Source organism: Tamandua tetradactyla, chromosome 2, assembly GCF_023851605.1.
Source record: "Tamandua tetradactyla isolate mTamTet1 chromosome 2, mTamTet1.pri, whole genome shotgun sequence".
Classification (NCBI taxonomy): Eukaryota; Metazoa; Chordata; class Mammalia; order Pilosa; family Myrmecophagidae; genus Tamandua; species Tamandua tetradactyla.
This window is the reverse complement of record NC_135328.1, coordinates 27,953,113-27,980,818: the sequence shown is the minus strand read 5'-3', so window position 1 is coordinate 27,980,818 and position 27,706 is coordinate 27,953,113. Positions and strand designations below refer to the sequence as shown.

At 37.1% G+C, this 27,706-nt stretch overlaps 1 protein-coding gene across 4 annotated transcripts in view; it reads left to right on the top strand.

Moving 5' to 3' along the window:
• The window catches only part of TMEM245 (transmembrane protein 245), a 98,558-nt gene that overhangs the window by 49,370 nt on the left and 21,482 nt on the right, over window positions 1-27,706 (top strand). For all 4 annotated transcript variants that reach the window (XM_077141399.1, XM_077141417.1, XM_077141409.1 and 1 more), the window contains 6 exons: window positions 1,489-1,571; window positions 5,329-5,419; window positions 12,301-12,399; window positions 14,288-14,419; window positions 21,389-21,511; window positions 21,653-21,798. In XM_077141399.1, coding sequence (XP_076997514.1) covers window positions 1,489-1,571; window positions 5,329-5,419; window positions 12,301-12,399; window positions 14,288-14,419; window positions 21,389-21,511; window positions 21,653-21,798 — 674 coding nt within the window. The remainder of the gene's footprint in view (window positions 1-1,488; window positions 1,572-5,328; window positions 5,420-12,300; window positions 12,400-14,287; window positions 14,420-21,388; window positions 21,512-21,652; window positions 21,799-27,706) is intronic.

Genomic DNA, 27,706 nt, shown 5'->3' with positions numbered 1-27,706 from the left:
TAGGGTCTTCTTGCTTATCCCCCTCAATTATGTTCATCTTTCAAATCGTTTTTCTTTGTTCATCCCATGTGTTCTAGTTTGCTAGCTGCCAGAATGCAATATACCAGAAACAGAAAGGCTTTTTAAAAGGGGAATTTAATAAGTTGCTAGTTTACAGGTCTAAGGCTGAGAAAATTTCCAATCAAAGGCATCCAGGGAAAGATACCTTGGTTCAAGAAGGCCGATGAAGTTCAGGGTTTCTCTCTCAAGTGGAAGGGTACGTGGGGAACATGGTGAGGGTTCCTCTGTCATCTGGAAGGGCACATGCTGAACATGGAGCCATCTGCTAGTTTCTTCTGGCTTCCTGTTTCATGAAGCTCCCTGGGAGGCGTTTTCCTTCTTCATCTCCAAAGGTCGCTGGCTGGTGGACTCTGCTTCTCATGGCTATGTCATTCTGCTCTGCTCTCTCTGAATCTCTCTCATTCTCCAAAATGTTTCCTCTTATAGGACTCCAGAAACTAATCAAGATCCACCCAAATGGGTGAAGTCATGCCTCCAGCTAATCCAGTTTAACAACCACTCTTGATTAATTCACATCTCCAGGAAGATGATCTAATTACAGTTTCAAACATACAATAATGAATAGGAATTAGAAGAAATGGCTGCATTTACAAAGTGGGATTAGGATTAAAGCAGGGCTTTTCTAGGGTATATACATCCTTTCCAGCCAGCACACCATGTTTCAGTGTGTGCTTTTATTTCCCTGAACATGGATAACATGTATTACTGAACCACTTCTTTGTGGTTTAAGATGCTTGCAAATAGCTTCTGAAGGAGTCTGGTTCATTTGTCCCACCCAATAGAGGAATCACTCTCCAGAGCATCTGCAACTGTCCACTTGGATGTCTAATAAACATCTCATTTGTAACAGGTCAAAAACTGAACTTCTGACCTCACCCCTACTTATATGTTCTTTTCACAGTCTTCCCATTTCAGTAAATAGAACTTACTCAAGAAGAAACAGAAAATGTGAATAGCCTTGTATTAAAGAAATAAATTGAATTAGTGTTTGCTGGTCTTTCCATAGAGGATGAAAGTTCAGGGCCAGATGGTGTCACTGTTTAATTTTATTTATCCAACCTCATTCGGAAAAGAGTGGAGGAAGTAACACTTCCCAACTCATTTTATGTGACCATAATTGTACAGATAACAAAGAGACATCCAAGAAAAGGACACTGCAGACCAATATTCATCTTGAAGGCAGGGAACTATTGTATGCTTTTTATTTCCCATAGTGTGTATCACCAGAGATTATATAAAGCAGTTGTTCAGTTTGTATTTCTAAATTAATTGAGACTAAGATGTATAATTATTTGTGTAATTATGTATATAATTATGTATGATTATTTGAGCCTAAAAGCATTGTTCTAACAATAGAGTAGAAGAATAAATGTTAAATTGTATTTATTTTTTATTGAGATTCTTTTTTTCTCCTTATCTCTAAAACAGGTGCATCAAGAGAGTGTACACATGATTGAAGTCACAAGTAGTTTGATAAATGAAACTCTAGCAAATCACCCAGAGTGGGCAAAGTAAGAACATTGTTGTGAACGAAAACAGAGATCGATGTTCCAGGTTTAGCATCTGTGTGCATGAAATGATCTCCTTTGATGTAGTCATAAAAGATAGAGTTTGCCAAAGCTTTGTTGGGAAATGCCATGTCATTCCAAGGGAAAAAAGTGCTTAAGATTTTGGGATTAATTTATAGTCAGTAGTACCTTATATTTGAATTATGTCTTCTAGTTTATAATATGTCTGTAATTTACAAAGTACTTTCACCTGCATTAAGTCACTTGTTCATCACAGTGAGTATTTGAGAAAGGTGAAGGAGATCATACCCATTTCGCAGGGTGTGAAAAGCATAGCACTGTTGAACACTATCCCATGAAGACAAAACAACTCCCCCAACAAAGGTCAAGTTCAATGAGATATAAAGAGACTCTTTAAGATAAGCATAGGCAAACTTTCTATGTAAAGAAATAGTCTGTGTGGCAGAAGCGGTGCTCACACCCGGTGCTTCCAACTGAGGGTAGGGAACTTTCTAATATAACTTGTAGCCCCTCAGCTTTCACTATCAATGTTGATATATTCCAGAATTGTGTCATTTTAGAGGAGGGCTTGGCAAATATGGTCCAGGGCCAAATGCTAGCCTTCATTTTTGTAAATATTTTTTATTGGAATATAGTCGTGCCTATTTAATTACGTGTCCAGTGTGTCTGCTTGGATGCTACAGAGAGAGCGTTGACTAGCAGTGACGGAAATTTACTTAGTTTCTCAGCTGCTATGGCAAATACCACAATGGGTTGACATCAAGAGTGGGGATTTACTATCTCACAGTTGTGGAGGCTTGCTTCCTACTGAGATTGCTGGCATTCTTATGCCACAGTCCTTGGGAGTTCCTTGGCTTGTATTCCTTCCTACATGTCGCATGGCAATGTCCTCTCCTTTCTTTAGCTCTTCTGGTTTCTTCAGGCTTCCAGCTTCTTTCTCTGTGGCCTTCTCCAACTTCTGACTTCTGGTTTTCTTCTCTGTATATGGTCTCCAGTAATATGGATTGAGACCCATCCTCATTCACTTAAGCCATACCTTAACTAAAAATTATATCTTCAGGAGGTCCTATATACAATGGATTCACAGCCACAGAAATGCGGATTAAGAACATGTTATAAATTGGGGTGCATAGTTCAGTTTACCGCAGAGATTATGTGTCCTACAGAGCCAAAAATGGCCCTTTACATAGCAAGTTTGCCTATCCTTATCTTAGACAGTCTCTTTTATTTATTTATTTATTTATTTATTTATTTTTATTAATTAAAAAAAGAATTAACAAAACAATTAGAAATCATTCCATTCTACATGTACAATCACTAATTCTTAATAACATCACATAGTTGCATATTCATCATTTCTTAGTACATTTGCATCGATTTAGAAAAAGAAATAAAAAGACAACAGAATAAGAATTAAAACATTAATAGAAAGAAAAAAAAAAACAAAAAACCTATACCTCACATGCAGCTTCATTCAGTGTTTTAACATAATTGCATTACAATTGGGTAGTATTGTGCTGTCCATTTCTGAGTTTTTATATCCAGTCCCGTTGTACAGTTAGACAGTCTCTTTGTATCTCATTTAATTTGGCCTTTGTTAGGGAAGTTTTATGTCTTTGTGGGATAGTGTTCAGCTGTGCTGTACTCTTCAAATAGGTGAAAGCAGGCCAGTCCAAAATGTAAGAACTTGATTTCAGCCAGGCAGTCCCTTTTGACTGAGAATGAGAGAGGTAGTGATTGGCTCAGATAGTGAATATCCTAATGAAGGAGCCCACTTGGGAGGCTTTGTTGGTCCTAAGGCTGGGTCACTTCCCAGTCCATCTTGCCAACGTTGCTGAGGTGTTTCTGGCCTGTCGTCTAGAGATCTTGGACTTAGCAAATGCCTTTGACTTGGCCTCATGACAGCTTCTCATATGTCTTGCTCTTAGGACCCTTTCTTGAGTTCATTGGTAAAGTATTGTCACATCAGTCAGCAAGGCTTTTTTTCAGGCCTAATAGTCTTTTTGGGGGCATTAAGAGTTTATTCAACTACCTTTGCAAATCTCCAAACATTTGAATTACACTACAGGATATAATTTTCCCATAAATATGTATCACTGTGTAATTGAAGATATTCACTTGTCCCTTCAAACTGCTGATGAATCTATAAATACTAGAGAAATTTTAAAGCTACTTAAATTAATTTCACCCAAGTCACATTTCTGCTTAAAGATCCATGTTTTCTGTTCATATCCTCATGTTGTGAGATTATTACATTGTCTCTAAAATTTTTTTCATACTTGCTGAGAAGTATTTAAACTAAGGAATTTGCCAAAAGTTTCACAAATATTTTTAAAGCATAGGGCCAATTGGGATTAGTATTAATGTCAACTGATTTGACAGTCCACTTTGTAAAAAAATCTTTATTGTGATAATTTATATATAACATAAGACTTCTTGTTTTTGCCACTTTTGAGCAAACAATTTAGTGGTGTTAATTACATTCACAAAGTTGTACCACCATTACCAGACTAGTTACAAAAACTTTTTCATCGCCCTAAACAGAAACTCTGGCCCTTGAAGCATTAACTCCCCATCCCCCCTCCTGATGCTTTTTAATATATCCAGAATGTCTCTTTTTCTCTTAAAGGCCATCACTTCCATAAGCATAAATACTTTTATGACTATCAGTGGCATTTGGCTTACTCTTTATGACTGACTTTCACATACACACAAGAGCATGTGTCTCATTTCATATTTACTGTAGAAATGACTGCAAATTCATAAAGCCACTGTGAGTTGAGGATGTTGCACATTCTCTACTTGACTTACTAATGCGCTGCTGGTTGGCTCCTTTCCATATTCCAGCCTTGCAGGAAAATGACTACTTATTGCTTGCTTTGGCCTTTTGACATTACTCATGGATAGTTAAAATTAGGACTGTTAAATTTGTGAATGTCAGCATTTCTAGTATACAAATTGTGAGGAACAGTTTAGAGAATTTGTGCAGATACTTTCTCTTTTGAATAGCATTGGGCATGTGTAAAGGATTATTGATTTAAGGCGTATTGTGCACCTACTTAGTTGACAGGAAAATAGAGAAACCTCTTCCTGTGTAAGGAGTAAAACTTGTAGCTACAGTTCCTTGTATAGCTGGAACTCTGTCCACAATTCCTCACGTCTTACAAATAACTCAGTGGATTGATAAAATGAAAATAATTGTTCACCTCATAATTTTCTGTTTTCTTTTTTACTTCTTTACTTCCTGAGACCAGTGGTTTTCAAACTTTAGCTTGTGTCAGAATCACCTAAAGGGCTTGTTAAGACACAGATTTCCAGGCTTCAGCCCCAGAGCTTTTGATTCAGTAAGTCTGGACCTGTGAATTTGCATTTCTGTTATGTTTCCATTCCGATCTTGCTGGTCCATGGACCACACTTTGAGAGCTATTGTCCCAAATAGTTACCCCTGGTGCTGAGTAAGACAGATAGGTGACGCAGGATATGTATGAGCAGAGAAACAAAGCAGAACAGGATGAAAGAGGGGTTGTGGGGAAAGTGGGTCTAAAGCTGAAGGAAACTAAAAGAAATCCCTGATGTTAGAATTAGGCCTGGAAATCAAGGGTTCTAGGTGTGATTCATTTTCATTAGTGTTTTTATGGCTGATCAGTAATTCGTAGCCAATTGCTGAGGTACCTCAGGTTCAAAGAGTTATTGGTGCAGTCCAGTAAAAGTGTGCTTTTTTTCCTTTATTTTCAATTAGTTGGCTTCCTGAGGCCCAGGTAGTCCAAAGAGCCCTCAGTTCTGCAGCTAACAATGTGTATCAGTATGGACGAGAATGGATAACACTCAAGGTAAGGGAAGAACCTCTTTTTCTGGCTTTCTCTTTGCAGGGATTTCATTGGTGGTAACTTTTTGTTTGACAAAGCATAAATGGGGCAATTTCTTTATTTGTGTATTTAGAACAGCTTCTTTATTTGTAAGAAGCATAAGTCTATAGATCAACAAGCAATATATTGTGAATTTAAACCTAGATAAGCATATTGAATGGTGCTAGAAGCCTGATCAGTTTGAGACATTGGTCATTTGCATCATTTTCAAGATAAATCTGATTTATTATTTATACTTTAGGGTAGAATAATCACTGAGCTTGGGTGATTAAGGCTTTGTGGAGAAAAGAGTTTTAACATATTAAACCCTATTATCTGCCAGTTTCCAAATTTTCACTTAACCTTTCCAAGGAACCTGTGTAGTCTGAATTATTTTGCCCACATTACAGATGAAGAAACAGCCTTAGCAAAGCTCAGTAAGTGACTCATGTGGCCATGCAGTAAATTACAGGGGTTGGTTTTAAACTTAAGACTAACTCCAAAGCTTATGCTCTTTCTACAGTATTATGCTAGAACAATGTGCCCGAAACTGGGTTGAGTGCTTAAATTTTGCATTTGAAGCAAACCCAAAGGAACAAATAACTCTTAAATAAATAAAGAGGTAAAAGAGTGTATTTTAAGATCGGGTATTTATGTGAGCCAAGGTGTTCACATGGGAGTGTGTTTGAGTTGATGAGCTTGACTGAAGTGGAGGGAGCTTTATGAAGGGGGAATGAAAGATAGGGAGAAAGACATGGTGACCACAGTTAAAGAACAGTGTTCAGGGTATGATTTTCTTTCATTTTTTTCCTTCTGTGTTGCCTATAGAAATAAAGGTAACTTGAAATTTTAGTACACTGAAGAAATTGGGATCATATGGGTTATTGAAGATAAAATATGTAGCAATGAGACTTGTACTTAGAAAAAAGTATTTGGAAATGATTCCTTGTCCCAAAAAAAATCTCGAAAATAAAAAAGATATCGTGGAAATTATGCATGTGTATAATCTACTAACCTAAGGATGAATTCATGGTCAAGTTAAAGGTGGAGAGAGGAGGTGCAAGGGCAATTCAGTGGTAGAATTCTCGCCTGCCATGTTGGAGTCATGAGTTCAATTCCCAGCCCATGCACTTCCCAAAAACAAAGAGAAAAACAAACAAACAACAAAAATTTAACAAATGATGCTGTAATAACAGGATACTCACGTGGAAAAAGAAGGAAATGTGACCCCTGCCATACAGCAAATGAAAAAAAAGTGAAGAGAACAATGTGTTTCATATTGATTTTTTTAGGTCCATCAATAAATAACCTAATCAATTGCCACATGACAGATCTTTAAAGATTCTTTATTGAATAGGTGAAAGATAAGTATGCAAATATAGATCTCAGAACTGTCATAGAATGAAGAGCCAGCTGTTGCAGAAGACCTTCAGCCTTCCAGAAATATGTTGGCCAACTTGTTCTGCTGAAAGCATAGCATTTCATAAATTCTGAACTTACCTGTTTGGGGAAAATTTTATTCTGGAATTCTTACTTTTTTGGGAAAAAGATCAAAAAAGGAAGTTTTGGGTAACTGGAGAAATGTACCTTAGGTTTTTAGAGGGTAGGTTTCAAGTTACTCAGAAGAGATCATTATGGAACCTTTTGCCTGAGATTCTGAAAGGAAAGACAGCTGAGAGAAATGGATGTTGCTAATGATAAAAAGTATAAAATATATATGACCCTGATTTGGAGGACATAGGGATAGTATCTAAAAAGTACAACTGATTGTCCACCAGCTGATAAATGGGTAAATGGACTGTGATATATCCATATAATGGAATATTACTTGGCCGTATTAGGAATGAGGAACTGAGACATGCTGAACCTTGTAAACTTTATGCTGACTTTGAAGCAAACTCAGTTCTTCTTTTCAGTGACTGAAAGAAGCAATCACAAAGGACTGCGTATTATGTGATTCTGTTTATATGAAATGTCCAGAATTGGCAAATCTGTCGCGACAGACATTAAATTAGTGGTTAGCAAGGACTGAGGAAGCCAGGGAGAAATGGGGAGTGACTGCTAATGAGCATGGGGTTTCTTTGTGGGGTGATGAAAATGGTGCAAAATTGATTATGGTGATGGTTGCATAATTTGAGTATACTGAAAACCAATGAATTGTACCCTAAATGGGTGAATATGTGAATTATATCTCAAAGTTGTGTTTAAAAAAAGAACCATCGAAATTGCAATAGCCGTTTGCTAATAATCTCAGATCTTATCTAGCTAAGAAGCTTGTAAAAATTGAATTCTAAAAGTTAAAATCTAGACAAGGCTGAAACTAGGAAAAAAATCATCCCAAAAAAAGAAAATGAACTTTTGAGAAAATTTTTATGTGTGAACAAGGAAGATTCTTGTTTGTGTGCCACCAGCCTATTTTGTCAGCCTTATCTCCTTCTATGCTCCCTACACATCGTGTGGATTCTAGTCAAGATTGCAAAGTTTATTATTTTCTATATAACTTAGATGGTTTCTTCATTCAGAATTATTGTTTGAGCTATTTCGGTTTAGCATGCCCTTTCTAAAATTTGTAGCTGGAAGTGCTTCCCTGGAACAAGAAGAGAAAGTCATGTATTTCTTCTGTCCCTTCTCCCATGGCTAAAATGAAGAAAGTGACAGCCAGTCCATATGCATGCTAGGCACCGTTCTAGGTGCTGGGGAAAAAGTTGTGCACCAGAAAGTTTTACTCACCAAGAGCTTACACGGTGGTGAGATGAGACAAGCAGTAAACATGTAAACAAATAAAAATTTCAGGTGCTAATAAATACTATGCAGAGCTTAGAACAGGGCAATGTGGTAGAGAGTGATTGGGCATGCTATTTCAGCTAGAATGGCCAGAGAAGACCTCTGAGATAAGTCAGTGCTTTCACTGAGACATGAAGAATGAGAAGGAGGCAGTTTGGGAAGATTCGCAAATAGAAAGTTTCAAGCTGAGGACATGGCAAATTCAAAAGTTCTGAGATGAGAACAAGCTCGATAGAGGGACAGAATGAAGGCCATTGCGGTTGGAATAGGGATTGAGGTGATGAGATAAGCTTTAGATCATGACAGGAAGTTGGGATTTTATTCTAGTAACAATGGCAAACATTTTATAGATTTAAAACAGAAGGGCATGTGACCTATATGACCGGATTTAGGATGTTCAAAGCTTATTTTGGCAGCACTGTGGAGAAGGGAATAAGAGAAGCAGACAGTGAAGAACTGTTCCAGTAGTCCAAGTGAGAGGTGATGGGTGGAACTGTAGAAGCGGAAATCGAGAAAAAATGGTAAGATTTGAGATGGAAAAGACTTGGAGAAGGTGATGAGTTATAGGTTTTGCAGGTAGAGCAGTACTATTTGAGTCATGTTAAGTTTGAGATGCCTATTAGATATCTAAGTATAGATATAAGAAGGTTGGATCTATATCCAGTTGGGATATAGATAGGAAGTTTGGGTATCATCAGACGGTACGCATAGGATTAGGTGAGTTGGCCTAAGAGAGAGTCTGGAGAGAAGAGAACCAAAGATGGATCCATTGGCCACTTGAGTTTTTGGAGGATAGAGAGAAGTGATTCAGCAGGAAAGACTGAGGAGGAATAATCTGTGAAGTAAGAAGAAAAGCAGGCAAATACATTATAGAAGCTGAGAGAAAAAAGTGTTTCAAAGAAAACTTGAATCGGCTATGACAAATGTGGCTGAGGTCAGGTAAGCTGAAGACAGAGAGCTGCTCAATGGCTTTTATTATCCTCATTTCACAGTTGAGATTATTTGCTTTAAGTTATGCAGCTTTGATACAGCAGCCATTAAAATCGCATTTCCTTTAATTTCTGTAATTTATCTTATTAGTAGTAATAGGAAAAGAAAGTATGTATAAGGATGGTCATTGTGTTCTTTATGGCCCTCTGTTCTTAATGGTTTGTTGTTTTTCATATGCAAAGATCATGTCTTATATATGCTGAGGCAATTCTTTTCATTGCAGTGATGAGTCCCTTAGACCTGTGCTTTCTAGCCCAGTCTTTCTAGGGACTGGAGTTATATATTTTAACTTTGCAGGATAGTTTTCTCAATCTGTAATACTCTGTTATGGGTGCTAGCACCACAATTTTGGGAATAGTGTTTAGAACATGACTGTAAATTTATGCCAGGCCTTCTCTTACTGTAAGAATTGTGACATTTTACAGTAATTCACACTTGTGCAGGAGTGAGACTCCTGAAGGAGATGTCAGTTTGAAATAGTGTATCATTGCAATAAAGGCCACTGGTGAACAACATAGACTAGAGGCTAACAACTTTAGGGCTCTTCTGATTAAAGGGGGATCTCAGAAGGTGACAGAATGACTGGGAAAATTGATAATAAGAAATCAATGAGTGACAGTATGGGCTATAAAGACAATGTTAAAGTAACTAGGGGAAATTAGAGGATAGGCAATTATCGCTTTAAATTATTTTTAGTAACTTGGTCTGGTATGTGCTCTTTGTTTAAGGTTATAAGAGCTATAGTTGAAAGAACATTCGCGAGCTTTTAATCCTGGCCCTGCCTCTTAGCTGCATGACTTTGAGCCTGTCATAAATCCTTGCTAAATCCGTGTTTTGTTTTTTTTCATCTTAAAAGAACAAAGATGATGACAAACCCTTTTCTGTCTAACTCTTGGAGTTGTCGTAAAGAATACACAGTGTAGGTGAAAGCCTTTTGTCAACTGTAAAATGCTATGCAAAGATAAATGGCTAATTTGTGTTTGTTTATGAATAAATCAGTTAAATACAAAGGAAAACATTGGGGAGATAATACTTACATCAAATATATAAGACCAGCATCAAGAAGGCAAAAAGTGTGGATAGGCCACACGATAGGAAATACACATTATAAACCAACATGATGAAATGTTCTCTCTCTCATTTCTAAAGAAAAAAGGATTAAACTGTTGGTTACCATTGCAGACCTATCAAATTGTCTAAAATTTTATCAGCTTATAAGGCTTTGGGAAAGTTGGTTCATCTTTACCTTGTTGAAAAATATTACAGTCCTTTGTAAAAGGCAGTTTAGCAGTACAGCAGCCAATAAAAGCACATTTCCTTTAATTTCTGTAATTTATCTTATTAGTAGTAATAAGAAAAGAAAGTATGTGTAAGGATGTTCATTGTGTTATTTATGACATTAAAAATTGGGAACAGGAGGTGCAAAAGTAGTTCAGTGGTAGAATTTTCGCCTGCCATGAGGGAGACCCAGATTCGATTCCTGACCCATGCACTTCTCAAAAACAAGCAAGCAAGTAAACAAACAAAAATTCAACAAATGATTCTGCAGTAACGGGATACTCACATGGAAAAAGAGTGAAATGTGATCCCTGCTATACAGCATACAAAAAAAAAAAAATGAGAACAATCTGTATATTCTGTGATTGCTAGTGATTAAATAATAGTACCAGAACTTAATGAACTAGTAAGAAAACATAAGGAAGAGAGACAGGAAACAAAATAAAGTTTCAGTGCCTGAAAGATTTCAGAGTCGAGGGGCTATCTTGGAGGTTATTCTTATGCACTGTATTGAAATCCCTTTTTAATTTATGCTGTATGGTGGCTAGAGGAAAGTACCTGAAACTGTTGAACTGTATTCCAGTAGCCTTGATTCTTAAAGATGATTGTGTAACTATATAACTTTTACGATGTGACTGTGTGAGTGTTAAAACCTTGTGTCTGGTGTTCCCTTTATCCAGGGTGTGGACATATGAGTTTAAAAAAAAAAAAAGGACAAAAAATAAATTAATAATAGGGGGATAAGGAGTAAAAAAAAATGGGTAGATTGTAATACTAGTGGCCGATGAGAGGGAGGAATAAGAAGTATGGAATGTACAGGTTTTTTTATTTCTTTTTCCGGAATGATGCATATATCCTACAAATGATCATGGTGATGGATACACAACTATTGATATTGTGAGCCATACTTTTGATGGTCTGTATGGTATGTGACGATATTTCAATAAAAATATTTTTTAAAAAAGAAAACACTAAAAATAAAGATGAAGGCTAATACCTGGAAATACTTGATACAAAAGATAATAGAGAATTTCAAACTGTATTTTCATAAAAGCAGAGGAAATGCAAAAATAGAACAGTTGTGTTAAGGAAGTGGGACTACAAAATCAGTGTTTGTTCTTGGAATTGTGAATATTGCAATAAGATTTTAGTACTAAATTATGTGGGTGGGGTGGGGATAATATAAGATAAATAGCCTTCCTGTAATGTATGATGTCTCAGTCATGGATTCCCACAAACTCAAAAGCCAGTCTGATCAGTCATAACCTTCTGAGGCCTGACATCTCTCAGTGATCAAACTAAGGAAAATATTTATGAAATTTTATTTAGAGTTCTCTGTTAAGTCTTTTTTTTTTAATTTTTAAATTTTTAAAATTAAAATTAAATTTTAATTAAAATTTTTTTTTTACTGTCCCATTTTAACCTCTTAGCTGAGGTAATTAATAGTAGTGATGAATGTGACAAAAGACTTTTCTATAATGGATGGACTGTAGGATCACATGGGAAAGATAAGATCAAATAGGTCAATAATCATGGCTTTGTTTGCACTGTGCTTTGTACACCTGAAGCAGCCCTCTTAGAGACTTGAAAGTAGAATTAAGAAAAAGAGCAAAAAAGGGGAGAAAGGAGAAGAAACTTACTGGGAATATTGAAAAGTAACGATCAAGGGAAAAAAAAAACCAACGTGGTTCAAGGCAATGAAACATCTGAAACATTTGAGTTTGATTTGGGACAGTTGTAAAGGTCCCAGCATGTATATTTTACTGGATTGTTGCCTGAAATATTAAACCAGATTTTATCTGTATTTCTTCCAGCTTCATAAAATTCTGGGAGATAAAGTGAACAATACTGCTGTCATTGAAAAGCAAGTGCTAGAACTTTGGGACAGACTGTATCACTCTTGGTTTGTAAAGGTAAGTTATTTTAGCTAAGGATTTCCATTGTCAGCTAATAAAGCGCTTTTACATTATAGGCTCCTCAACTACATAGGATTTTTTAAATATTTGGATTTCAGGTCTTAAGTTTTTTTAAACAGCAAGATCTTAAGTGTCTTGTCACTGAAAGTCAGCTTGGATGGATGCTTAGTCTCCACAGCAGAACCCATTGGTCCCTTTGTCATTGTCATCATTATTTCATCCCCTAGGACTAGAACTGTGCGATAGAAACGTAATGCGAGCCACATACATACTGTTAATTTTTCTGGTAGTCATTAAGAAAGTAAAAATAAACAGATGAAATTAATTTTAATAATTTATTTTACTTAGCCCAGTATACCTAAAGTATTATCATTTCAATGTATAATCAATAATAAAAATTTTGATGGGATATTTTACATTCTTTTTATCCATACTAAGTCTTTGAAATCTGGTGTGTCTTTTATACTAACAGTCCATTTCGGTTCTTAGACTGGCCACATTTCAGGTACTCAGTTGCAGCCTGTAGCTACTAGCTACTGCTTTGGACAGCACAGCTCTTGCCATTAAGAATGTTTCTCTTTGAGGAAATCAAAATAGATGGAGTCTAGAGATCTTTAATTTTGAAGTCAACCTTGTATGCTGCTTGTCCCTCCCTATGAAACCTCTCTTCAGAATCTCTGATGGAAAATACCATTTTTCATCAACTATGAAAATGGTTTTGAAAGCAGCCTGTTCTGCCGAGCTGTATTATGCACTGTTTGGCAGGGCCTGTGGGCCAGCTGGGGGAGCTGTGCTGTGAAGACCCCCATCCATGGGGAAGCAGGTCAAGAGTGGGACAGAACTGATGGCGGCTTTTCCCAGGGTTGAAGAAAGGAGAGGAGGAGCATATCCCTTAACCTGGCATGGAGGGAGGAGAGCTGGCTTGAATTGAGTGTGCTGCTCCGTGATTTTTTTGGAATTGTGCATTCCTGTCCTGGAATGAGTTGTAGGAAAAGTGTTGATTATGTGGGTTCCCAAGGCTGGGAGTTAAAACTAATTGGGGAACTTCTAAGTAGAGTGTCATATATTTGATTCTATCTGCTGAAACACCAGAAAACTAGAGAGATTGTTATCTACCTCCTCTGCTAGCTTTAGAGTCTCTGCTTCCAAACAAACAGACCATCCCTCATCCCTTTCAAGCTTCATTTTGTGATAGTGGAAGGTCAGAGCCTTACAAAGAACAAGAGGTGTATTGCTTTCTTTACCTCTTTCACTGGGACCTCATGTTTTTCAGCATTGCATAATAGAGATTAATTCCATGTTTCATCAGCAAGAGTGGGAGAAATGGAAACGTACAAAGATGTTAAGAATTTACCTCTATTTCTGCTTTTTAACCTCAGAAGTCCCTTGTATCTCTTGTATCTCTTTAAGTGTTGGTTACCTCTGCCAGTGTAACTCTCTTTCAGATATAAGAGTCAGATATTTTCGTAATACTGATTCATTTTCATTTATTTCCACTGCCTACTCTCTTTATCTAGTATGGATGAAGAATAAGGGAGATGAGGAAAGGGGGAAATAATCATAACGGGGAAACCAAGAAAAAAAGTGATGTCAGTAAATGTTCTGGTAGTATGCTATTGTATATTGGAGGAATGAAATATGTTCACAAATTGAGGAGAGAAGCATTTGAACTGGCCTTAGACATGGCACCTAGAATATAAACTGAGAAATATATTTTCAGGTCTTTACATAGAGTTCTTAGTTGATTTCTTCAAGTAATGCAAAGTTTTTCACCTTGAGTATTTGCTTAAGTGCTGAAGTCAACCAAGAACAAAGTAGGGCATTTATACTTTTTATTCATTAGTTTAAGATTGAAATGTCATGTGTGGACTGTTTTATTCCATAGAATGTGACACACTCTGGAAGGCACAAAGGACACAAGATGCATATAAGTCGTCAGAATAGCTGGCTGGGAGACATTCTAGACTGGCAGGATATCGCTTCCTTTGTTCACGAGAACATTGAGACATTTCTCTCAGTAAGTATTTATATTTAAACTGGACTCGGAACTCTTGTTTCAGTTTTCTTTACACACTTAGAGGGCTTTAATTACCCTCCTTTAAATGTCACGACATTTATGATTTTGAGACTTCAGTGTACTAGTCAGATGTCTGAAAGTCCTGTCCTCAAGTGCAGCTGCGCCAGTGCCTCCTCTGAGGTTGAATAGTAACAGAGAGACTGTGTCCAGAAATCTGTGAGCTATGCCATGGGCTCCTGGGTGGATGGCCCAGTCCTGTAGACTGATGACTGCAGCGGGAGCTGTCTTCCTGGTGGGCAAAGCCCTTAAAAGATGGAAGGTTGGTTCCAGTGACATTTGAAGACTGAATTTTTTTTTACCTTTTTTATTGCAAAATATAACTGTATACGAAACAATAAATTTCCAAGTACAGTTTAACAAGTAGTTATAGAACAGGTTTTAAAGTTTGGTATGGGTTACAGTTCCATGGTTTTTCTTTTTTTCTTCTAGCTGCTCCAAGACGCTGGAGACCAACAGAAATGTCATTGTATTGATTCAGCAGTCTTATTCATTTGTTAAATCCTATCTTCTCTGTTATACTCCTCTTTTCTTCCTCTTTTTGTGAAAAATAACATATATACAAAAATGATAAATTTCAAAGTGTGTCACAGTAATTAGTTGTAGAATAGATAGACTTCAGAGTTTGGCATGGGTTACAATTGCACAATTTTAGGTTTTTACTTCTAGGTACTCTAAGATACTGGAGACTAAAAGAAATATCAGTGTAATGATTCAGCACTCATACTCATTTGTTAAACCTGACCTCTGTATAACTCCACCATCACCTTTGATCTTTCTCCCACTCTTTAGGGGTATTTGGGCTGTACTCATTCTAACTTTTTCATGTTGGAAGGGGCTGCCGATAATATGGTATAGGGGGATGGAACTAGTTGATGTTCTGGAGAGGCTGGCCCATCTGTATTTAGGGACTTACATGGTCCAGGGATCCATCTGGAGGTTGTAGGTTTCTGGAAAATTATCCTAGTGCATTGGACTTTTGTAGAATCTTATATAATGCCCCAGGTATTCTTTAGGATTGGCAGGACTGGTTTTATTTGGGGTTTGGCAGATTATGGTAGGTAGCAGTGTCTACTTGAAGCCTGTGTAAGAGTGACCTCCAGAGTAGCCTCTTGACTCTATTTGAACTCTTTCAGCCACTGATATCTTATTTGTTCCACTTCTTTTCCCCCTTTTGGTCAGGGTGGTATTGTTGATCCCACAGTGTCAGGGCCAGGCTCATCCCTGGGAGTCATCTCCCATACCACCAGGGAGACTTTCATCCTTGGAGGGCAGTGGTTTCATTTGTAGTGTTGGGCTTAAAGGCCACATTTGAGCAACAAAAGAGGTCCTCTGGAAGTAACTCTTAGACATACCTGTAGGTAGGCTAAACTTCTCTGCTACAGACATAAGCTTCACAAGAGCAAACCTTAAGATCATTGGCTTCGCCTATTGATTTAGGTGACCATAAAATTTGACACAATATCAGGGGTTTCCCCAGTGGTAAAATTTAATAGTTCCATATTTTTTCTCCCATTCCCCAAGGAACTTTGCCAATACTTTTTGATTATCTGCTTAATATATTCTATGATGTATCTGGGCATTACAATATATACAGAATTAAAGGCCCTCGTTCTTATTCTAGGCTCCCTGCGTGTCAAATGTTCAAATGATTTATCTAGACAGGTTGAATTAGGTTCGGTGCTGCAGAAAATTTAGGTTCTGGACAAATAAACATTTCTTCCTTTTGTTTCAAAGAGTAGGCGAGGTTTGAAGACTGAATTTTTAAAGGCTTAATTTGTTATCTTCCCACCTACCCTCCCACCATGCACATGTCCACCTCTGTCTTGTTTTAGAAAGAACTGAAGGCAGTAAGGAACAGGGTGCAGCACTGCTGAGTTTTAACTACTGCTCTTCCTAATCCTGTAGTGTACTTTGTGGGGTTTCAGAGCTTGTCACAGAGATGAGAAGAATTTTCTTATGACTGAACTTGTGACTTTAATCAAATTCCAGAAGTTGAAGTTTGCAACAATGCTGAATTTTTTTTTAATTTAATTTTTATCAAAGTTTCATAGCTGAAACATCAAAAATGCCTTATGATTATTAGTAAAAAATAGCAGTACCTTACTCTATACCTCCCCATCCCAGTCTCATTTCCAGAAATAGTTGGCAATTCTTTTAGCTTTCTCTGAGTATTCACCCCTGAATTTCTAAAATAACTTTTCTGTTGCTCTTTCTTGTTTTTGAAATTTTAGCCATTATCTTTTGGCTTCCTCAGATGGAAGATGAAGATAAAGATGTGAAATTTTTTTACAAATCCCTCCCTGCTGTCTTATAACTCCCTTGGGGTTTTCTTACAACCTCTTTGGCTTTTCCTGACAGGTTCACATTCTCTTCTTCCTTCTTCCCATTCACCTAATAGAGCCATGGCAGCTTGGAATTAAATCTCGAAGTTTGTGCCCTTCAGTTCTAAGATTTTTTTAATATTAAATACCTTTGATATTTTCTTCCTTCTGTTTCCTCTATTCCAGTGCTTCTCAGGCTTTTTGGTTTGAGGACTCCAATAAGTTTTTTTTTGGTAGGTGGGTTGTATCGGTTGGTGTTTACCATATAAGCAGTTAAAACTGAGAACTTTCAAAAATATTTATTAATTTAATAAAAAATAGTCATGTTAGCATAAGGAATATATTTTGTTTACAAAAAGTAACTATTTTCCACATTAAAAAACACTTTATGAGAAGAGTGGCTCTCTTTTATGTTTTTGCAAATTTGTTTAATGTCTGGATTCTCTTATCTACTTCTGCATTCAATGTTTTGGAATATGCTGTTTCAGTTGAAGTACAAACAGAAAATCCAACCTTTCACAGATGTGTAAATGGAATGGGATGGAGTATTCCTGCCAGATACCAAATGTGTCAGGTTTTTTTTTTTTTAATGTAGAACCGGTGTTCTAAGAAAAGAGCAACTTGTTGAATTCCCAACTCAGTCACGTGAAAACTTTTCCTCCAGGCAGCCATTGTAGTTGGGTACCCAGCAGACATGCTTTTTTGCTTACTTCTCATTTTTTCACACAAAATATTAAAAAGATGGATTATCAGGGTTGCTATTTAATAAAATTACTGATTTTTACTGCTTCACAAACACCTTTTTTCTTTTTACTGTTTTTAAAAAATTTACTATTTTATTTACTATTTTTGTATTTGACAACATACAAACACAAACATTATTAACATACAAACATTCCATACGTGGTATACAATCAGTGGCTCACAATATCGCCACATAGCTGTATATTCATCACCGTGATCATTTTTTAGAACATTTGCATCACTGCAGAAGAAAAAATAAAAAGAAAAAGCATACCATTTACCCTCCCTCTCATTGACCACTAATATTATTTTACCCTTGTTCCCCCGTTATTTATTTTTTAAATCCATATTGTTTACTCATCTGTCCATACCCTAGATAAAGGGAGCATCGGGCACAAGGCTTTCACAGTCACACAGTCAGTCACATTGTTAAAAGCTATATCATTATAAAAGCTTGTCATCTTCAAGAAACAAGGCTACTGGAACACATCTCAACAGTTCCAGGTACTTCCCTTTAACCACTCAAATACACCATAAACTGAAAAGGTATATCTATATATGACGTGTAAGAATAACCTCCAGGATAACTTCTAGAGTTGGTTTGCAGTCTCTCAGCCACTGACACTTTATTTTCTCTTCTCTCTTTCCCCTCTTGGTCAAGAACGTTTTCTCAATCCCTTGTTGCCGGGTCCCACCTCATCCCAGAATTTCTGTCCCGTCTTGCCAGGGAGATTTACACCCCTGGGAGTCATGGCCCACATAGAGGGGGACGGCAGTTGGTTCACTTGCCTTATCCGGGTTAGAGAGAGAGGTCACTTCTAAGCGGCAAAAGAGGTTCTCTGGGGGAGACTCTTAGACCTAATTTTAAGCAGGTGTAGCCAGCCTATCCTTTGCAGGGTAAAGTTTCATAGGGGTGAACCCCAAGATCGAGGGCTCAGCCTATTGATTTGATTGTCCCCACTGCTTATGAGAGTATCAGAGATTCTCCAAATGGGGGAGTTGAATCTTTCCACCTTTCTCCCCATTCCCCCCTAAGGGGACTTTGCAAATACTTCTTTATTCACCATCCAAATCACTCTGGGATTTATTGGGGCATCACACTAACCTGGAAAAGCCAACAAAATCTCATGTCCTATTCAAGAGTCCCTATACTTATAATGTTCCACTAAACTGACCATACAAGTTAAATTAAAATGCTCTACCTATAATATAAATGTTGCACCAAATAAACATCTCTCCCTTTAGTCTCACACAGAAGTTGAAGTTTTAAGATATGGACGATATCATCCATGAAGGGCATTCTTAAGTGAAACAGTCCCTGAGTTTGTGGTAATGAAGTCTACAATGAATACTAGTGTGTTTGGGTGCCACTGCCTTGATGTGTGCTTCGATGCCAGCAGTTTTGCCCCCTGTTGCATTTGTAATGTCAAGTGCAAATGTCCTCAGAGTGAGAAGGGCAAATGTTAGACTGTTACTATGAAAATAGTTTTGTTCTTAAAGACCCCAGAAAGGATCTTGGGAACTCTAGTTGTCCATGTACCACACTTTTCTATTATACATTTCTGGAATGACTTTAAATCAGATGTTGGCCCCTGACATGGATTCCTCATATTTTAAAACATTTTTTCTATTTTTCATCTCTTCATCTTTTTTTTTCCCTTTCTGAGAAATCACTTCAACTTAACTTTTCAAGCCATGATTGGATTTTTCATATTTACCATTTTATTTCTACTATTCAACAGCTTGTTCTTATTTTGTGAAACTTTTTTTATTTCTTTGAGAATATTAATAATATTTTTAAAATGTCTTCTCCATTTGCTCTGAGTTTCTTTGAAGTTTGTTTTTCTCTTTTTCATGTTAGAGTCTGCCCTCAAATGTCTGATGACCCTTGGCAGTCTGTTAATTTTATTCACTTTCATGTGTTCAAACTAATGGATGTGCAACCAACACTACTATCTATTACCAAAACTTTTTTATCACCCCAAAGAGAAACTCTTTACCCTTTAAGCAATAATTCTTCAATAGCCACCTCCCTAGCCCCTGATAACCTATAATCTGCTTTCTTTCTGTATGTATTTGCTTATTCTACATATTTCATATAAGTGACATCATGCAGTATGTGCCTTTTGTGTCTGGCATATAAACAAAAATTTTACTTTTAACTACAGGATTCAGTGAACATGCTAGAAACGTCCTTTCCTCTGTCTTCCCCAACTGATATCCTTGGGTACATAAGACAGGTTACTTGCTTGTTGTTAGAAGCTACCAGGCTACAATAAATATATTCCCTTCATTTCTTACCCATTATCCCAGAAAATTTTCCATCATTGTGACCCAGCAACTTTTTAAAAATTTTTTTGATGAAAATCCTAAAATGACTGAAGCCCCCAAAAGAATGCTTATCAAAAATCACAAGTGAAGACATTGTTGTTTTGTTTCTTGGAATCAGTGGCATTGTTCATTCATACGTTATCCCACAGGTCATTATGCATATTTTTGTAGGCATCGTGAATCATTTTCAAGATTTTATGTAAGGAGTTTTTGTAAATGGAACCAGCCTACCAAAGTTCTCATGTGAAGACTGAGCTGAGGTTTGCAAGAAATGCCGAGGGCAACAAAATATGCCTTTATGAGTGATATATTTGAGGTAGGGAAGGAATGAATAGGCCCTTTATAGAATAGATGATATTGACATGAACATATGATAAAACCCAGAACTGCTATTTTGGAAAGAGCACCAAAATAAAAATCAGACTTTATGAGTTCTATTCCCAACTCTGGTTTCACTTATTATTTCTGTGTCCTTGGGAAAAGTTTTTTAAAAAATCTGTGCTGCAGTTTGTATATCTATAAAATAGAAATGATACCGTTGGCATTGTATCCCTTGCAGCATTGTTGGAAGGTTTATGGAAGCATTTAGAAAACTGTAATGAAAGATGTTTTCTGATCATTTGCTTTCCTGTTTTTTTATTAATAGGAAAAGACAGTTCACTTAAGAAAAGTAGATCAGACATTATCATGAGGGAATTTAAGTTCATGAAGAGATAGATATTGAAAATATTCAGTGTGCTGTAGTTATTGTACATCTTCTTTAGTAATGTTTAACATATATTAATAATGTCCTTCATCTTAATATCTGGTCCTAGTGAATTTACAGGTGATGGAACAATGGAACTCAGTAGGTCTTAATATAAGGGTCGTTGTTTACTTCCAGAAAGATTTTCGCCTGTAGAACTCTGCCATTGATCATATCTTTTCATTTCTTTTGTTGTGATTTTAATGATGATATGGAAGGGATGCTTTTGTATTTGTAGAGAATTAAATTGGGGATAGCCTGGGGCTGGGAGTAGGGGCAGCTTGTAAGACAGATTCTAGAATTTCATGGCCTGAATTTTGAACTCTTCAGGGAAAAAAGTACTTGTGATCTTACAAGCTTAACATAATAACCAAAGGCTGCGTCTTGCGTATTTTCCTATAGGTCTTTTTATCCATACCATTTTTTTTTTACAGTTATAATCATTGTGTATAAAATTTTTGTATTTTTAAACTTAGCATTATAGCATAAGCATTTTTCTGTGTAATAACAAATGTTTTTAATGACTGCTGAATATAATTTTGAGTGGATTCACCAGGTCAGCCCAACTATTTTACTTCCTACTGTACAAATGTTTCTTTTTTAAACAGTATTTAAAACATTGTTTAAATCTTTTCTGTTTCAAACAACGTTCAGTTTTCATCTTTCTTTCCTGTTTATGGTACTGAAACACTGTATGAAAAGCATACAAGACAGCTGTGGAAACTTTCACAGGGTGGGTTCTGATAGCCAGCTTTCCTTCCTCTTCAGATCTTAGAGTCTCTGTGGATTGTTATGAGCCGGAACGTGAGCCTGCTTTTCACCACTGTCACCACGTTGTTGACCATCCTCTTCTACAGCGGGACTGCCCTTCTCAACTTCGTGCTCTCTCTGGTAGGTACCTGCAGATGAGGAGACCGTCCCACTCCCTTCAGTAGAAAAGCGTGTCCTTGGTTCCATTTGCTTTTGCAGATGTCTGTCTTCCCATAGTTCCCAAATTTCATTTTTTAGGAGAAACTGTCCTTTGTTTTGCAGATTATTTTCCTGACCACACTATTTTATCTGTTAAGTTCCAGTGATGAGTATTATAAGCCAGTGAAATGGGTGATAAGCCTGACACCTCTGTCTCAGCCAGGTCCTTCTTCTAATATTATTGGCCAGTCTGTGGAAGAAGCTATCAGGTAGGATTCAGATTGATGCTATTCTGATTTACTTCTGAAACTGCTTCCCTAAGAGAAGTGTGTTTCTGTCTTAAGCATCCTAGTAATATTCGTCGCTAAACTAGTGGAGGACACTGGTATTTTCAAGATATTTGTCTCCTCTTGAGAGGATAATATGAGCAGTGCAAATGTTAATAGGGAGAAATTCAAAGCCGTTTCAATATCTTCCTCTAAAGCCTGTGATTTGCAAAGATTTAATGGCATGTCTCCATCAGCCTTCCGTAAGTAGGTTTTTGCTCTGGTTCCTATCATCACCTTGCTTGCTCTGGAAACCCGTCCTCTTCTGCCACACACACCCCTCACCTCCTCTCAGAACCCTTCTTCTGATATTAGAATTCTAGCTTTTCCCAGGGAGGAGAGCAGATGGCTTCTGTGTTCCGCCCACCTCTTTTCTCTCTGTCTCTTTCTCTACCCAGGCTATGCCCCCAGAAGATGATAGGTTGGATACCAGAAATGCAAAGTGTTTGGTTATTCCCAAATTGTAGGCTCTCTGTGCTTCACAGCCTGGAAACTTCCATCAGGCCTTCTGGGGTCCATGTATTGAAGGCTTGGTTTCTGAATGAAAGTCTTCTTCAGTTTTACTATCTGTAAGCTCTTTCCAGGTCATTGGCTCCTTTTCCATTTCTGATAAGGAAGGCCTTTTCTAGCCTGGCCCTCTCTCAGCTCCTCTCCCAACCCCTCTCCCTCATTGCTCTTAATTTGAAGACTGTACTACATTTTAATTTCTTGTAAATAGCTACTCAAATTAAATCCTCAAGTTATCCATTAGCATTCCTTTTCCTAATAAGTTATCAGTCAGACAGTCTTAAGTGTCTCTTAAATAGTGAATCTTAGCTGGCATTTCCATTCCTACATACTTTAATTAAAATACCATTGCTTGGAACTAATGTTCTACAGAAATCTTGATTTGCCCTGATAATCCTATATCAGCTTTATTAGCTTATTTTTTTACTGTGGTCATGTTATATTTAGGGAGGATACCACTTTGCTCTGTGGAGAAGCCTTGGTTACGTTCAGATAGGATGTGTGTTCCTAAAATATGTTGCCTCTGGAAATTTTGGTAGCAAGGTCTTGAGTAAAGTCTTTAACAATTATCTTGTTTCTTTGATTGGACATCAAGTGGGAACAGAAGAATAAATGTGCTTCGCCCCTCTGGTGCCCTGGCATATCCATATGGGGGCCCCTCATGTAAAGATTCCAGGTTAGCAGAGTGTATCATCTAATGTAACAACTTTGAGGGTGAAGCTATCTTCAAAGACATTGTCTACTGGCTTTAGTGTCCCTTTGAAGCCCATATGACCCTAGATTATCATTTTTGATACTGAGTAAATAAAATGATAATTCCAGGACTAGATCAATTTCTATTTGTCTAAATGACATCTTTTTGATTCTAAAAATTTATGCAAATGCTCTCCCAAAAAGAAAAAATGGCCTCTGTCTTCCCAATAGGATTAAGCTATTGAGCTAAACATACCAGAGGCTGGCAGGAATACTCTATAAGTGAGATTTAAGCCAAGCCTTACAAAAAAAAATCTACCTTGTCCATAAAGAATTTCAAGTCAGGTGAGGCTTCATTTTACTAAGGTAAACTGTATTAGCACTGACTCATTCTCACAAATGCTTTTCTTTTTTCAAATCACAGTTCTTGAATTTTCTCTTATTCTGTGTTAAACTCCTTTTAGATCATTCTCTATGTGAGTGTCTGTCATTGAGTCACTTTTTCCATACCCAATGGGCATTTTAATTGTTTTTTTTTTTAATTTTTAAATTGTTTAATTCTTTAATTTTGTGAATGCTAGGTAGAGTTGTGTTTTGCACCTTGGTCCATCTGATACATCTTTCTGTGGTACCACAGAGTCTTCTAGGAGCAGCTGGTTGGTGAGAAGATCATGAGTTACATTTGTAGTACTGTTAGGACCATTCAGATGGACACATGAGGTTGTCAGCTGGAGATTCAGGTCTGAAGCTCAGGAGGGAATCTGAGATTAGAAAGGCAGCAGACTGCTTTCATCTACAGAGATATGAGGGAAGATGCATCTTTTTACAAATTAGGTTTACCTAATCTTCTTGGGACGGCACATACCAATTATTTGCTTTAATGGTAGCCCATTTTCTTAGTTCCAGGGTAAACTGGGACAAAAACTACTCATTTTGTATCAGCTTAGTTTTCATACAGAAAAAATTTTAACAACTCTCAGTATCAGAACTATACTCCTAATAGTTTTCAAGATCAGTGCATACTTATGAGTCTGATAAGAGAATTTGCTATATTCTGGGCAATTCTATATATAGGTATATCAAATTATATAAATTAGAGATGGTAATTCAAGAAGACTTTTATTGTCCAGATCCTTTGAGTCTTTTTCTTTATGGATCAAATTTAGGACTTAAGTAAAAATATACAGATTTATACAGATTCCTCTGAAGAGCCTTCTCATGTATATAAAATAGCAGTGAGTTCTGTTTCTAAGAGTTCTTATCAGATTTTTCATTCTGAAGATTGTATTAAGAAGGAATATGTTTGTTCATGGAGAGAGATTTTGAGAAGGAAATATTATACAAATTATTTATAAAAATATAGCAATGTCTTCAAAGTGCAATTTAATTTGTAAATTGTTGGTATCACACTTCATAAGCATCAGCCATCAATCACCATCATTGTTACAGTTAAGTGGAAAATCATTAAACTCATTTTATATGATTCATTAATAAGCTGAAAGTGGAATTGAACCTGGAGTTAACTGCATGACCAGATAATTGAAAGTGTTTTTGTTCTTCAAGCTTTGCTTTTTGCAATATATAGCTACTTTATGATCACTATTTCATTGAGTATTTGAACCTCAATTATTATTCTCTATTCTGAATAAGTGTTCTTCTAAATTTTGAATACATTTGTTTGTGAGTTTTTAGTTCATGGATTTTTGAGATAGTGGCATGCATCCTTTACCCCAAAACCATTTTCCTTCCCTTAGCAGCATGTGGTCTCCTGAATGTATGCATCACGCCCTTCTTCCCTGATGCTCCATTCTGCTTGCTCTGGTGGAGATATTGCACATTACTAAGTTGCATGTTGTCACGGCCTCAGTGCAATTTAGTGTGTGTGATATTTTCACATGAGTGCATGCACACGGGTATAGCTCTTGCTTGCTGGGATCACAGCTTTAGTGCTGGTGGGGGTGGGAGTCCCACTGATGAATTAGGTGGAAGAATGTGTGTACTGCGAGATTTTCATTTGGAAAGTGAACATTTTTCCTTCCACCATTCTCCTGTTTTGGAGATTTAATAGTATTTTGGTTACAAAAGTCAGTGTCAATCATTTAATAAATCAGTATTTGCATTTTTTACTTTGCGCTAATTAAATATTCATTGGTAAGAAATTTTTATGGACTTAAGGTTCTAAACGGTATTTGTTCAAATTAAAATGTGTCAGGAAAGGATTTCAAGCTGTAAGAAAATGTATTTGCATTTATCTTGACAGATACCTTTCCTAAACTGGAGAAGCGAGACAGAATTTCTTATGTATATTTGGGGAATTAAGTTAACTAGAGTTCTTAAATAATAATCAAACTAGTAAAAGTAATGCTTTTTAACCTACCTGATTAAAGATACGTCTAATAAACTTAAATTCTTTACTTGTTTTTTTTTTTTTTTTTTACAAAGAAAAGACCTTAAACATTTTGTCTTGTATTTTATTTCTCGTGGTGATCTTTTAAAAATTGCTAAATTCATTTTAATGGGTCTGTAATTGAACTAGTTTTGATATAGTTGTTTATTATTTGCCTATATAACTGAAACAATCCCCTTTTAATAAAATGAGTTGATTTTCTTTCTTTTTTTTAAGTTAGCAGTAGACCACCTTCATGATCAATAGAGATTGCCAAGAACAGAAAACCATGTTTTAGCGATATAAGAATTTGGAATTAAAATTACTGCTGCCAGGGTCTCCACATAATCTAATGTGATACCACCATTGTCTGCTTCTGTCTGTGATTCATGACTATTGCTGGTAGGGAAGGAAGGCTGTCTAGTCCCCGGGCAGCATTCTTGGTCTGCAGGCACAGCACGATCCTTGCCCTCACCCTGGAAACCCAGGGGCCCCCAGGTTTGTGTACATTTTTCTGTGAAGCTGGGCTTTTGAGGCAGATGACCAGAAAAGGGAGGGAGCTATGACTCTCAAGAGGAATTGAGCAGCGGTTCAGGGGAGGTGAGCAATATTCTCCCAGTTCAGAATTTTATCTGCTGTCTCTGGAGGCCTACTTACTCTCCTCCAGTACCTGGGCTTCCACGCGAGGTGCACTGTATCGCAGTGAGAGAACACTGGTGCAATCAGTGATAGCAGTCATTTCCTGGAGGAGTGATAGTGTTCTTATTGACCTTGAGAAAGAAAAGAGGGCAGAATCAGTGGAAGGCAATATTGTGGAATAAGCAGAATTTGATTTTGTACTCCTTGTTCCCCCTTTTCTGTTTCCTGTCTTCTGCTTTAGCCATGTGCTTCCCTCTTCTCTGCCATCCAGTACAGAGAACTCCTTGACTACAGTTTATTATCCACCCCACCCCCCCACTCCTTGCTTCAAATTCCATTCCATTAGAAACAGTTAGAAGCGGGTCATCTGATCAGGTCCTGAGTATTAGGTTTCTCTAGCTCAGTTTAGAGAAGTAAGAGAGCAAATCTTTTTGGTCAGAAATGAGAGGGATGATAGCTCGAGTGAAGTAGTGTCTTAGGAAACTTGTGAAAAATAACAGTTTCACCTTAGACTTCGTAAAGAATGAGGACAAAGGACTGGTTAAGATTCTTTGTTTTTAACGGTTTTTATTTGTATTGTGAAATATAACATATATACAAAAAAGCAATAAACTTCGAAGTACATTTTAACGAGTGGTTATAGAATGGATTTTAAGGTTTGATGTGGGTCAGAGTTCCACGATTTTTCGATTTTTCTTCTAGCTGCTCCAAGACATTAGAGACAAACAGAAATATCAGTATGATGATTCAGCAGTCATACCCATTTGAAGATTTAAAATCCTAACCAATCATTTGAAATTTGTAATCCTTTGATACAAAAGAGTTATAGATGTATGTAGTAGTGCAAAATGAGACATGGACACACATATCTTTAGTGCCACTCAGTTTAAATGTACAGTAGGCTTTATTAGGGGGAAACTGAGAAGCAGAGAAAAGGCTGATTGTGTGTGATTCTTGGAACTTTTATCCCACAGAGGAGTATGCTTAGGCAACACGGGGCTGGATAGGATGCATAATGACCAGCCTGCCAGTAGAGAGGGCTGCTGCCCCTGGTGGTTTTCAGGTGGCACAGGGAACGGGAGCATCTGTAGACTGTGGAGCAGTGGAAAGTCTCTGAGTAAGGCCTTGTTAGAAAAGGGGAGCCTCCAGCTCAGTGGCTGGTTTCATTCTCTTCTTCCATTAAGCTATATCAGACCGGGTGAACCAGCTGGTCTGGACTACCAAGAGAGAGAAGGAAGAGAGCCTCCAGGGTCTTCGGAACTTGATTCTTTTTCATTGCTAAGTGCTGAGAGGGCTTGGAGATGTAGTTATAGAACAGTTGTGAATAACCTTTGAGGGAGCACAGAAGAGAGAGCTCCCCAAAGACTGAGCACAGGCAAATATTTTAAAAAGTGGATTAAGGGGAAAGGAGTGGAGGATGGCAGTGTATTCCAGAAGTAAAAGACAGGAGAACTTGACATAGGTTTCCTGTAAATGTCTGCAGAAGGTGCTTGATGATATGGTCTGCAAGCAGTTATAAAGGGAAGGGTAATACGTGATGGCACCGTTGATTCATGCAGAGCAAGTCTATTGTGGTTTTGGCAAGAGATTTGATGAAGTGTATCATAATGTCTTTTGTTGATAGCA